Raw genomic sequence first — 14,244 nt, forward strand, 5'->3', positions numbered from 1 at the left:
ATTTAGTGTCATGACACCCACCATGAAATAAACTTGTATTTATGTGCGTGTGTCATTTTCTCTGCGACTGTTTTTCCAACAGGTTTAGCTACAGTTTCAGTTTCTCCCACCTATTGTTCAGTTCAGGGTCGGCTTAGAAAACTTTGACAGCTCTTCGAGAGATCTCCCCACCGAGAACACCCAAGCCCGGTTTTACCAAAATATGAGCTGCGATTGATCCAGTGCCTTTAGTGGCTGCGTCGCCGAGTGCAACTTGCAGCCAGCACTCAAAACGCGTCGTTGTCAGCCACCAGCAGTGGCAGCAACAAGGCAAAGCACTTACAGCTGGTGAAACTGCACAGACTGCTGTGGCAGCGCTTACTGCAGCATCGGCGCAGCAGCAGATGTCAACGAGTTCATGTGAGTGCTGAACCATGTTCCCGGACATTGAACCGTTGTTCGAGCAGCGGCTCTCGGCCCGGCTGGTTTGTCCTGGCCATTAGGCCCATTAGGCCGAGCATTGGCGCTCGAACGGATAAGGGTGCCAAGTCAATTCACTGTGCACTCTTTGGTGGGCGGGACTAGGGAACTGTTTTGGGGCGACTAATGATGTCAGATGCTATGCATACATATATTACAGCGATCCGACATCCGAGGTACCTGCAAGTGCGACGGCGGAGCATCCAACCCATCCAAGAGCACTGACACGCCAGGACTACGCCTGCATCGACTCCAGCGAGGCTCAGTCGGACGATAGCCACCTCACACGCGACTCCATTACCAGGGAGTCCCAGAATGACGAGCTCTCCTCCTCGACTCTTGAGAAACTAGACGTTAGCACACTACCACTGCCCGCTCTCCCCAAGCGCCGCAGAACCCGCTCCCGCACCAGTCCCTCCAAGCACCGGCAACAACAGCAGCAGCAGCAGCAGCAGCAGCAGCAGCAGCAGCAGCGTCATGCAGCTATCGAAGATGCCAGTGCGGCTGATGCATCGACCGCAGCAGCAGGACAACAGCACCTCAAGCCACGCCAGGGAGCAGCATCTCCAGAGTCCCAAAAGCCAGAAGTAAGCGGGCCGAAAAGCAACGCAGGCGGCCAGCAGCAGAAGCAAGCAGCACACTCGCAACAGCAACAGGCACACCTCTCCGCCTTCCAGCAGTACGTCGCCAAGCGAAGAGAGAGTCTGGAGGCGTCCAATCGTTGTTTCAACGAGAAGCTAGAGGCGCGCAGAATGCATTACCACATGGGTGGCAGCGGAGCAAATGGTAACACAACCGCCTCCCACCTGACGGCTGGCTCCAATGGAGTGCCCACTTATCTGTTCGGCGAAAATTTCTACGGGATGCCCGGCACTGGACGTAAGTCCATATCCCCCGCCACCAAGAAGGAGGAAATATTCCTGAACAAGTCCGGATGGGTGCAGGTCAACACGACGCGTGGGGGCAACAAGGATGACAATTGCGGTGGCTACCGAAGCCTCAGCTACGCCCAGCAGAATGGTGGCGGGCGTATGGCGGCGATGCTCACGGATTCTGGGCGACGCTCGGACCTGGCACGACAGTCATTCATCCTGCAGCATCAGCAGCAGCAGCAGCAACAGCAGCAGCATCAGCAGCAGCATCAATCCAACATCAGCATGAATGAGCCGAAGTTTGTGGGCTCCAAAGTGGAAGAGCTGATTCAAAGAAACGAAGCACGGCTCAGCGGCTGTTCCATACGGGATCCTTCCCTGCGTCCGGGCCACCGAATCATCGATCCGCAGTTGGCGAACATCCTAAACGAGCGGCCAGGCTTCTTGCCAGTCAAGGGTCCCCATGATCTCGACACCCCCATCACTCCGATTCTCTCACCACCTCCCGCTTTCCAGGACAACAGCCGAAGTGCGCGGCGTCAGGACAGGCGCAACCCAGGTCGCCAGCAGGGTCCTCTGCCCCTGCCCGTGCCGTACCGGTCGCAGCCCCAGACGGAGGCTCAAAACCCCATCAATGGCTCCGCCAAAGGCATGGTATTCTCCCGCAGCTTCGAGTACGACACACGCCGCCACACGCCCACCGATAGCTACGTGGAGACGTTTTCCCGCAGCTTTGATGGAAACCTGTCGGATCGCCTGCTCAACCTGGCCGTTCTGGCGGGCCAGCGGGAACGGTCGCCCAACTTCAGCACCCTGACCGGCAACTCCCCGAACTACCTTACGAAACGGGAAAGCGGCGGTGGCAGCAGTGGCTCCCTTCGCAGCCGGGACAGCTCGCCCAAGTATCTGCAGCCGCATCCGCATCCGCAGACAACCACTGCTTACCTAAATGCCGCTGTCAAGGAGGCGCCTCCCGTCTACAGTGTCCCCACTGGCAGCCAGGCCAAGTACTCGCCGCGCTCCCGTCTAGAGAGGACTGCTGAGCGTTCCAAGAGCCACGCCCTGGGCCGTTCCCGTAAGTCCCAGTTCAGCCGCGTGGGCAGCGCCGGACCTCTGATAGCCCATCCTAGCACGGCGAATGTGGGGGTGTCTCGCTTCCGAAGCTTTGATACGTCCAAGAGCCAGCGCCTCAATTCGTGCGACAGTGGCGCGAGATCAGGTCAGTAGACAGCCTACTTTGATTGCCAATAACTTCCGCCTTGTCAACGCTGCAGGATATTAACACATGAGAAGTGGGCACCTGCGAAACGTCACGTGCACCTTGTCCGTCCGTCTTCACTTTCAGATATGCTTCATATACATTCCTACATCTTTTTGTTTAGTGCTCGCAGTAGCTCCTGGCAGCTCATAGCTTCAGAAAATCACCTGTCAAGTGGGCGACAGAGGCGTAACATTTAAAAGCCTGTAGCGTTAATATTAGTTGGCAAGTGCCGTGGGTCCAAAAGTGCTGAGTGGACCCAGCCTAATTTCGGTTTACTTAACAGATCTTTCCAACGATGAGCTGGACAATGAGGACGGCGGGTTGAACGACTTTCTATCCACCGCCAGCCACAAGTTTCCCAAAATTGGGACGAGTAGCGTCAGCGTGTCGCCGTTTAAAATGCAGCGCCAGAGATCCCTGACACCAGACCGCAATGACTCCCATAGCTCGACCAGCAGCTTACGGAAGCAGAGATCCAACACACCTGAGTCCAGGTCCTTGACTCCCGAAGAACGTCGCAAGAAGGGGTCCCAGCTTTCACTGAGCGGTGCCCGGCAGAGCTCCAGCTCCAGGAACAACACGTTTGAAGTGCGCCAGCGGCACGAGGACAAGACCCCACCCAACATATCACGCAGCTCCTCCAGCTCCAGCTACAGTGGCGGGGAGTCCCACGAGCCCCTCAACGGCACCGGCGGCACCACTGTCCCACCCTCGGCCGCGGTTGCCGGAAGTGGCTCCACCAGCCATCGACGCGCCTTGGCCGCGAAGCAGGCGGAGCAGGAGCACCGAATTCGACGCTCGAGGTTGGTTGACGTCTTGCAAAACTACTTATCAAATATTCCATTGCACCAATATTGCTCTTTCAACCCCACGGCTTCCTTACAGATCGTTGCAACTAACCGAACGCTCTCCGAATCGCGCGCACAAATCGATTGTAAACGTGGGTGCAGTGGTTCCGCAGCAGCGGCCGGTAGGTGGTCCCTATCAGCAGTCCCGTTTGCCAGCTGGGGGCGTTTTCCCGCCCACCATCCGAACCTCACCAGCCGGGGCAAAGATCCATGTCAATTCGCCAGCGCCGCCGAACAACTCGGTGAGAGTGCGGCACAACGAGACGGACAAGGCGCGCTCCTTCGACTTTGACTACAACAACTTCAGTCGCAGTGGAGGAGCAAAGGGTTCAAGTCGCGCCGCCCACACCAGCGGCAGCGGAGGAGACAGCGGCAGCAATCAGAATCTGCGGGTGGAGAGGGAGTGCCGCTCCTTCGACGATGAAATTTGCGAAGCCGTGCTCAACAACAACAATGGCAGCAATGGTAGTGTCAGTGGGCTGCGCTTCCTGCAGCCGGCACCCGATTCCGGGCAGGTGTCAATGGCGTCCACGTCGTCATCCCGCCTGCGCAAGTCCAACTCGCCTGTCAGCCTGTCAGCCTCTGGAATGGAAGCGTCCCGGTCGCCACAGTCGTCGGGGTCCTCGACCAACAATCTCCATCAGCAGGCGAGGCAATCGGGCAGTCCTCAGAGCTACGGGACGCGACTTTGCGACCACGAACTGACCTACGAAATGCTGCGGAAGTCGCCGATCATGAACTTCCGCCGTGGGGACAGCGGGGACTACGACCTACCGGTGATGCTTCGGAACCGGGAGACCATCAACTCTGGGGGCAACAGTGAGCTCAACTTCATGAGCAATGAGACGCGAATCTACGAGCACCCTACCACCGTTCTAAAGTCACAGCGATCCCTCCGTCAGAGTCCGGGGTCACGCGACGACCTCAACCTTGAGGTGGCAGTGGGCGTGGGTGGCGACTACATCTACAGGCAGCCGGCCAACCAGCCACGAAGCAGCAGGTACTAGAACATCTCTGCAGCTCAAACTTTCTGCATCCCAAGTGACGGCGTGCTATCTGTATATTAACCTAATCCTCACAACTAACCGCACACAATCCGAAGTCCACCACTCGAACCAAACTTAAAAACGCCCAAGGCACTAACACGACCAGAGAAAGCACCCGCACGTGTGTGTGTTTAAGAGACTGCTTAATCATACTAATAATATAGGTACTAACCAAATTTATAAACTGTGTGGTGTGTGCCTACTCCGTACATCCATTTTCCACGGCTGGCGACATCCGTCTGAAATACACGTACTAACTTACCAACTAAAATAAATATACGCATACTAGAACCCAAAGGAAGCGGTCCCACCTCCAATTTCCTATATCAGAGATTAAGGAAGTCTTATGTGCGTGGCTCATGTATCTCGTGCTGTTTCATAGTGTTAAAGCGGATTACCTTACGACTGCAACAACGAAAAGTTGCACCAAAACTTTGGATACATGCGATTACTGGCCACGCTGCGCCGCCTGTCAGCATAAAAGTGCCTCGGGAGAACTCAAGAAGGGTTCGGCTGCGTCCGGAAAACCCTTAGTCATGCTGGATCGTGTGCAGCCCCATGTCACCTCGGTGATCGTCAATGAGGACAACACAGTTCCGGGTCCGAAGCTCCGAGGCCTGGAAAAATCTAATCCGACATGGACCTTCTTGTGTAGCGGTATTGCCAGCATTTGCCAACCTGAGGAGCAGACGGAGACCGACCATGGTACTGCCCAGGAGGCGGCGGAGCAGGATATTGTCTCCAGGTGAGTTTTACCTTGCAACTTTTGCAGTGACAGATTAGAGCCAAATAAGGTGCCCCTGCTAGTGGCTTCATTTGGTCGAGCTCTGGCAGCCGGGTTAACCATCAAATTAGTGGCTACAACGGAATTAAATTGGATACGGCCTATGATGGATAAGAGTTATCAATATGTTTTCCCCTTTTAGGAAGGTTATAAGCAACCAGAGCCGCAGGACGGGACGTAGTCGGTCTCTGCCAAGTGTAATGCTGCGAAGACTTCATCTTGATGGGTAAGATTTTTATACTCGTTATAAACCCCATAACTCAACTTATCTAAATCGGATTTTGAAGTGGAATACCTCTAAATGTTTCTGGTGCAACTCTCTAAAAATCTGCATTTAAATTTAGAAATTCATTTTTTATACATTTTTTTGTAATTTTTTTGTAATTTTTTTGATGTGGTGATGTTGTAGAGATTCAAAAAAATGAAGAATTGCCCTAAGGCTAAAGTTCTAAACTCCATAACTCAACTTACCTTAATCGGATTTTGAAGTGGCATACCTCTAAATGTTTCTGCCGCAATTCTCTAAAAAACTGCATTCAAATTAAAAAATTTATTTTTTTTTAATTTTTTTGTAATTTTTTTGATGTGGTGATGTTGAGATTCAAAAAAATGAAGAAATGTCCTAAGGCTGAAGTTCTAAACTCCATAACTCAACTTATCTTAATCGGATTTTGAAGTGGAATACCTCTAAATCTTTCTGGCGCAATTCTCTAAAAATCTGCATTTAAATTTATGAATTCATTTTTTATACATTTTTTTGTAATTTTTTTGATGTTATGATTTAGAAACTCATGAAAACTAAGATATGTCCAAAGGCTGAAGTTCTATACCTCATAACTCAACTTATCTTAATCGGATTTTGAAGTGGCATACCTCAAAATGTTTCTGGCACCATTCTCTAAAAATCTGCATTCAAATTTAGAAATTTATTTTTTTAAATTTTTTTTGTAATTTTTTTGATGTGGTGATGTTGTAGAGATTCAAAAAAATGAAGAATTGCCCTAAGGCTAAAGTTCTAAACTCCATAACTCAACTTACCTTAATCGGATTTTGAAGTGGCATACCTCTAAATGTTTCTGCCGCAATTCTCTAAAAAACTGCATTCAAATTAAAAAAATTATTTTTTTTTTAATTTTTTTTATTTTTTTTGATGTGGTGATGTTGAGATTCAAAAAAATGAAGAAATGTCCTAAGGCTGAAGTTCTAAACTCCATAACTCAACTTATCTTAATCGGATTTTGAAGTGGCATACCTCTAAATGTTTCTGGCACAATTCTCTAAAAATCTGCATTTAAATTTAGAAATTTATTTTTTATACATTTTTTTGTAATTTTTTTGATGTTATGATTTAGGAACTCATGAAAACTAAGATATGTCCAAAGGCTGAAGTTCTATACCTCATAACTCAACTTATCTTAATCGGATTTTGAAGTGGCATACCTCAAAATGTTTCTGGCACCATTCTCTAAAAATCTGCATTCAAATTTAGAAATTTATTTTTTTAAATTTTTTTTGTAATTTTTTTGATGTGGTGATGTTGTAGAGATTCAAAAAAATGAAGAATTGCCCTAAGGCTAAAGTTCTAAACTCCATAACTCAACTTACCTTAATCGGATTTTGAAGTGGCATACCTCTAAATGTTTCTGCCGCAATTCTCTAAAAAACTGCATTCAAATTAAAAAATTTATTTTTTTTTAATTTTTTTGTAATTTTTTTGATGTGGTGATGTTGAGATTCAAAAAAATGAAGAAATGTCCTAAGGCTGAAGTTCTAAACTCCATAACTCAACTTATCTTAATCGGATTTTGAAGTGGCACACCTCTAAATGTTTCTGGCACAATTCTCTAAAAATCTGCATTTAAATTTAGAAATTTATTTTTTATACATTTTTTTGTAATTTTTTTGATGTTATGATTTAGAAACTCATGAAAACTAAGATATGTCCAAAGGCTGAAGTTCTATACCTCATAACTCAACTTATCTTAATCGGATTTTGAAGTGGCATACCTCAAAATGTTTCTGGCACCATTCTCTAAAAAACTGCATTCAAATTAAAAAATTTATTTTTTTTTAATTTTTTTGTAATTTTTTTGATGTGGTGATGTTGAGATTCAAAAAAATGAAGAAATGTCCTAAGGCTGAAGTTCTAAACTCCATAACTCAACTTATCTTAATCGGATTTTGAAGTGGCATACCTCAAAATGTTTCTGGCACAATTCTCTAAAAATCTGCATTCAAATTTAGAAATTTATTTTTCCTTAATTTTTTTGTAATTTTTTTGATGTTATGATTTAGAAACTAATGAAAACTAAGATATGTCCAAAGGCTAAATTTCTAAACCCCATAACATAACTTATCTAAATCGGATTTTGTAGTGGAATACCTCTAAATGTTTCTGCCGCAATTCTCTAAAAAACTGCATTCAAATTAAAAAATTTATTTTTTTTTAATTTTTTTGTAATTTTTTTGATGTGGTGATGTTGAGATTCAAAAAAATGAAGAAATGTCCTAAGGCTGAAGTTCTAAACTCCATAACTCAACTTATCTTAATCGGATTTTGAAGTGGCACACCTCTAAATGTTTCTGGCACAATTCTCTAAAAATCTGCATTTAAATTTAGAAATTTATTTTTTATACATTTTTTTGTAATTTTTTTGATGTTATGATTTAGAAACTCATGAAAACTAAGATATGTCCAAAGGCTGAAGTTCTATACCTCATAACTCAACTTATCTTAATCGGATTTTGAAGTGGCATACCTCAAAATGTTTCTGGCACCATTCTCTAAAAAACTGCATTCAAATTAAAAAATTTATTTTTTTTTAATTTTTTTGTAATTTTTTTGATGTGGTGATGTTGAGATTCAAAAAAATGAAGAAATGTCCTAAGGCTGAAGTTCTAAACTCCATAACTCAACTTATCTTAATCGGATTTTGAAGTGGCATACCTCAAAATGTTTCTGGCACAATTCTCTAAAAATCTGCATTCAAATTTAGAAATTTATTTTTCCTTAATTTTTTTGTAATTTTTTTGATGTTATGATTTAGAAACTAATGAAAACTAAGATATGTCCAAAGGCTAAATTTCTAAACCCCATAACATAACTTATCTAAATCGGATTTTGAAGTGGAATACCTCTAAATGTTTCTGCCGCAATTCTCTAAAAAACTGCATTCAAATTAAAAAATTTATTTTTTTTTAATTTTTTTGTAATTTTTTTGATGTGGTGATGTTGTAGAGATTCAAAAAAATGAAGAATTGCCCTAAGGCTAAAGTTCTAAACTCCATAACTCAACTTACCTTAATCGGATTTTGAAGTGGCATACCTCTAAATGTTTCTGCCGCAATTCTCTAAAAAATTGCATTCAAATTAAAAAATTTATTTTTTAAAATTTTTTTTGTAATTTTTTTGATGTGGTGATGTTGTAGAGATTGAAAAAAATGAAGAATTGCCCTAAGGCTAAAGTTCTAAACTCCATAACTCAACTTACCTTAATCGGATTTTGAAGTGGCATACCTCTAAATGTTTCTGGCACAATTCTCTAAAAATCTGCATTTAAATTTAGAAATTTATTTTTATTATATTTTTTTTTTGTTGATGTATGATGTTGAAATTTCTTGTTTGCACTTCCACTAGCTGAGTAACGGGTATCTGATAGTCCAGGAACTCGGCTATAGCATGCTATCTTGTTTTCAATTTATTTGGGTTAGTATAATTAGCGTGTAGAAGTATTCCAATCGATTGATCTTAAAGTCGATAGCAAGAGCATTTTGGGTGACACACTGTCACTGTCCATTTCCCTTAGATGATTCAATATTCAATAATCCTTTTTACGCTAGCAGCTCCTAAGGTGTCCTTCACCCGCCTAGTCGAGAGGACAAAAAAGGAGCTGCTTCCTCTTTATTGTCACACAAATGAACAACCGGCTGTGGGACAGACTCCCATATCAAAATACTGAGTTCAGCGACCTACTGCTCGACTATACTATAGACACACATTTGACATCGTCCTGCCCGTCCTATCCATCCTACCCATTCTACCCATCTTGCCCAGCCTACCCCACTCGTCTGTTGGCCTGCGTCCTTTTTACGTAGTCCATTAATAAGCAATGACTGTGTTGGTGAGGGGCGTTCGTGCCGCCGGGAGGCAAAAGAAGTCAAATACAGCTGACGAGCTGTATTGACATAGATGGCCTCTACTACGGAAGTTGTGCAAAATGTATAGCCTCGTGAAGTCCTGCCAGTTACAAGGAAAATCCCTAAAATTCCCTGGTTAATTTGAAAATGTAGGAAGTGGAAGATGTCAAATTGGTTGCATACTTGTAGGCGCAAGCATGCGCAGTAAATTGGCTCTTTTTATTGCGTAATAGGAAGGCAAGTTTATGGCTTGGGAATACTTAAAGAAACAATGTTATGAACACTAAACATTCATCAGCTAGCTAGGAGGCTTTAACTTCGCTGTTAAACAAGATTTATATGTTTACTTTCATTTTCAATATTCGATTTGCTTATATACTAATCTATACTATATTACTATACTAATCTGCCTAAGTTAAGGCTCGAGGCTTAAGTTGTTTACCAAAAAAGACTTGGTTGTAATTGTAGAGTAACTGAATCGCTTTCGTGCGTTTCATATTTGAAAAGCCCGCGCATTTTTGACTGCGAGATGCATGACAAGATCCTGGTGGGGATCTCGGCTAACAGCCTGACTTGGTCGCATTTGGTATTTTTCATATTAGGGTGGTATTTCTCCAATGCGCACGCGGTCACACCACAGCAAATATTGAAAAAAACAATAGTTGAGCGGACGCGAAAAAATGCACTTAAAAGCAACGGCGGTGCGCGCGTCTTTCCGCCCCCTTAACGGAACTCAGCTGTTGGCAGTTTGCTCCGTATCCGCGTCCAGCAATTGACCACATCCCCAACGGGATAGCTCCCAACCCGCTCCCAACTCGGTCTCTATACGCAGCACATCCGTATACCAACTGAAATCCGTGGAACTGCGACAAACAGACGCCCTTGCCTTGCCGGTCGCCGAGCAAAACGCCAAGCGTAGGCTGCCCGCGTGTGTGTATCTGTATCTGCATCTGTATCTGTGTATATGTACGCACTGCTGGTATTCTCAGGAACGCTTGGGCAGAAGCCAAAATGTGTGCCAGCGCATAAGGAACGAGAGAACGCAAATAGCGCATCTAAATAAGAAACATAGGCGAAAATCAATAACACCAAACCAAAGCAAACCGAGCCAAAGCAAGCAAAGATTATTACGCAAAACGACGGGCGCATATGAAAATGTCTACCACGGGCGCGGATAGTGGGCGTGCCTCGGCCACCGAGCTCGAGGAGTCCGCCGTCGTGACGATGCAGCTCACCAACACCAACACCACCAACCCCACCGCCACCCCGCAACCCATCAGCAGCGAGGATGTTTTCGCCACTCGCGTCTCCCACACCACGTGGTATTTGCCCGTGGAGGACTCGTCCTCTCCGCCCGCTCCAGGCACCAACGAAGCTCGTGGCGCAACGCCTGACGCTGAGCCCCGGGAAGGGGATGCAGCTGGCGACTCGTCAATGAGCACCAGTGACGAGTAAGTTGGTTCCGGTTCCCCCAAGGACGGGGGCATCCTTTAAATCCTTTAAATCGCCGCCTTCTTTAAAAATATAATACTTCTAATGTAGCTTGTCAATGAATGTGCGCATTTAAAATGTGCTCACTTCGCGGCCCACTGACCAATTACTTTTTGAACTCCTGACACTTGGCCGAGTGTCTGATGAGTTTTCACTTGACTTCCTTCCTGCCACTCTGCGGTGTGAACTGGGCTACTCAGCTCGACCTGTTGAGGCGGATGGACACGCGTTATAAACCTTTTAAACCTATATAAAGGATTTTCCCTATGTGCATCCCTGCATCAATCCAACTTCTGCTTTTCGGTGCAAAAATTTCTCGCTTCTGATATCACGGCGTTAGGCGCTTGACTTTGTTTTTTATTATTTGTTTAATCAGAACTTTTAGAAGCGGAAATACTGCGTGGCTCATGTTTGTTTGTATAGATTTGAGTTATATTACGGGTCAGAGCAACCAAATGTCTGATATGCGAGTGGATTCGTCACGAGCTGGTGCGGATTGCTCCCCAGATCGGCATTCCGATCATGTTTTGCAGTAGCGCTGTTTCAAAAATGGCTTATGGCTATCAAAATGTTTTTAATCCCTCGTTGTGATATAATGCCATACCATGAAGTCTTAAAAACTTGAAGCGCTTTAAAGACTTGCAAACGAAAATAGCGGAATAGAATATATATGTTTTATTTAATAATGTGGGTCCTATGAATCATGACTGTATGTTTTGCTTCCAAAGAATGTTGAAATTGTCCAAACAAGTAAACAGTTTTCAAGGAGCAATAGCCCTGCCCCTCCTATTTCCACTTATATTCACGGAGGAGAGCTCTACAGCTCGTAAAACCTATTGCCAGCACAGTTGCTCGCAGTGGAAAGCCGTGCTTTCGGGCACGAAATCATTTGGATAAAATAATGTTTAATTATGGTACATATAACATTCCCAAAGTAGTGGAGACCTGGCGAAAGTTATGGCGAGTCAGCCACCACATCTGCTGACCATGCGTTGGCTGGATTTTAATAGTTTTATTTCACTGGCAAAACAATAAAGCAATGCAGCCAGATTTTCCTGCGGTAAATGAAACATTGTGGCCAAAACTGCAAGCAACCAGCCACCGCCCTCTAGTAGTTGGAGAACTTGTCCCTGGAGAAGAAACAGCTCTGACAGATGACGGCGCATCTGGCGGTTGGTTAGAAGTTGGGAGCAGTGGCTCATGGTAGCATAATTTACTTGACATTTCCAGGTTAAACATGCTTTTGCAATTCGTTAGCGTAGGGTTTTGGGCAGGACCGATAGTGAAGTTGGCTTATGGAAACCGTACGAAAGGAAGGTGTACCTGATGTATTCACTGAAGTTTCAAAACTGCCCTTTTCCACTTCAAAAGTCTTGCAGCGAAGAAAACATCAGTGCCTAAACCAAAACCAGATTTCTTTCTATTTCAAGCTGCCTGCCATCAATAAATAAACAAGTTGCCCATCTGCTGCATCTGCTCCGACATCACACAATGTGCATCTGCCATCACTTATCGTGTCTTGGCGGCGTTTCTATTTTTGGAACTCGCATTACCGTCAGAAACAAACTCTTTTCGGGCATTTTAATACAAACATTTGCAGTTGATTACTGGGGTATACTATATTCGTCAGAGTATGTAAAGGTAGTAAATAAAGTATATGTATTCTTGATAAGGATCCCTGGTGCTCACACCAACTGCGTAAAGGGTATCTGATTATCGACTATAGCGTTCTCTCATGTTATATTTAGGGTGATCATTCTTTGAATGAACTTCAAGGAACCCGTGAGTTGCAAGTCTGAACACTAAAACCAAACACTCAATGTATACATATCCCACAACTGCTAGGGAGTGTGTATTTCATCTCACTTGAGGTAACTTCTCACCTACACTTAAAACGACAAGTTCTCTCCGCCGAACTTATGTACATAGAATGTATAAATAATCAGTCCATCCTCTAATCTGCTTATCAGTAATACGCTTTTTAGCTTTGTTTGAATTTGCTCAAACTGCTGAGCACTTTGATTGAAATAGCAGCTTGTCTTTTTTAGGCAACTTTATATAATTTTAACCGAACCGACAAATATCAAATGGCAACCAGTCCTAAAGTTCGTTGCGCATACGGATGGATAAACTTCAACTCTTTGGTGGGGAATTTAATTCCGGAAGATATGAGTCTATCTTTACGCAAATTGCAGCGAAAGCTGTAATTACAGACTCTCTCTTAATACCAATACACGTCAATATGTTATTTGTAATGAGGCAAAGTACCCACAACGTCATTTAATATGTACATACATATATGCGCAAGTCGCAACAAATTCAAGCCTCAAAGTGCGGACACAAGCAATCTCTTATTTTAAAAGCTCGAATCAAAAAACCCAGAAAATACGAAAATTATTTTGCAAACTTATTGAAAGCTTCCGAGCATATGTTCCATTAACTAATATGTTAATATTGGTGATTAACGTTAATGGCTACTTCAAATGTCATATCAACAGGCTTAACTAACGAATTTAAAAGCTTAGCTACCATTTCACGTATGAATTTTCGAAAACATATCGTAAAAAAGAAAGGTCTAACTTGGATGCACTGAAAAAAGCGACTTGCGGGCCTTGCACCATAACTTTCGGCAAAGAGTGCGTGTCGGAGTGGGAATTGCATGCGCACCTCGAATTCCAGACACAGCTGTGCCGTATTGACTCTATACTACTTCCTCCTACACTAACCAAGCTCGATTCGTTACTTTAATTATGCATTCAAAAATTGTACTTAAAACCCACTTCAGAATGATATTCATTGTAGGCTTGATTTCTCGTGTATGGGCTTATTTGTAAATTATATTTAATAGAGTGGGGCGCTAGTCATTCTTTTCTCCCCATAACACAGAAAGAAAACAAGAGAGCGCCACAGTCGATTTCCTCGACTATCTGATACCTCTTATTTACCAAATTTTTGCATATCAACAGAAACTTTTCAAGATTGTGGGCGTGACAGACTTCGACGCCTGAGTGGGAGTGGCACGTCTCTAGAACAATGCGTAGACTCATCAAGCAGTTTTCTTAAAAGTGTAAGTGGTAAGACCTACACAGCCTGGTCTTATTGCGATGGGAATTTTGCGCATACCAGGTAGCAAATAGGCGCGAACCTACCTGCCGCTGCATCACATTCGCTGGTCTGAGTCGCAAAAACCGGTTTGATTTGAGTTGCAGTTTCAGATACTGCATCTGCCTATGCACTACACCACATGCAAATCCCTCTATAATGTCTTCTCGTATCAATTCAGGCGATATCAGCAACCTTGAGATTCGTTCAAAAAATGTAAAAAGTCTAGTTTTGCTCAACAAAT

At 44.3% G+C, this 14,244-nt stretch overlaps 1 protein-coding gene across 2 annotated transcripts in view; it reads left to right on the top strand.

The window, feature by feature from the left end:
* LOC6545469 overlaps nt 1-14,244 on the top strand; it is a 29,993-nt gene that overhangs the window by 8,403 nt on the left and 7,346 nt on the right. The window contains exons 6-10 of one of the 2 annotated variants that reach the window (XM_026976761.1): nt 620-2,550; nt 2,876-3,395; nt 3,478-4,440; nt 4,869-5,231; nt 5,413-5,496. In XM_026976761.1, the coding sequence (XP_026832562.1) occupies nt 620-2,550; nt 2,876-3,395; nt 3,478-4,440; nt 4,869-5,231; nt 5,413-5,496 (3,861 nt within the window). Of the gene's footprint in view, nt 1-619; nt 2,551-2,875; nt 3,396-3,477; nt 4,441-4,868; nt 5,232-5,412; nt 5,497-10,007; nt 10,859-14,244 lie in introns of those variants that run through there. The other variant, XM_015158115.2, reaches the window with a different exon arrangement.

Source organism: Drosophila erecta, unplaced genomic scaffold, assembly GCF_003286155.1.
Source record: "Drosophila erecta strain 14021-0224.00,06,07 unplaced genomic scaffold, DereRS2 tig00000021-arrow-pilon, whole genome shotgun sequence".
Classification (NCBI taxonomy): domain Eukaryota; kingdom Metazoa; phylum Arthropoda; class Insecta; order Diptera; family Drosophilidae; genus Drosophila; species Drosophila erecta.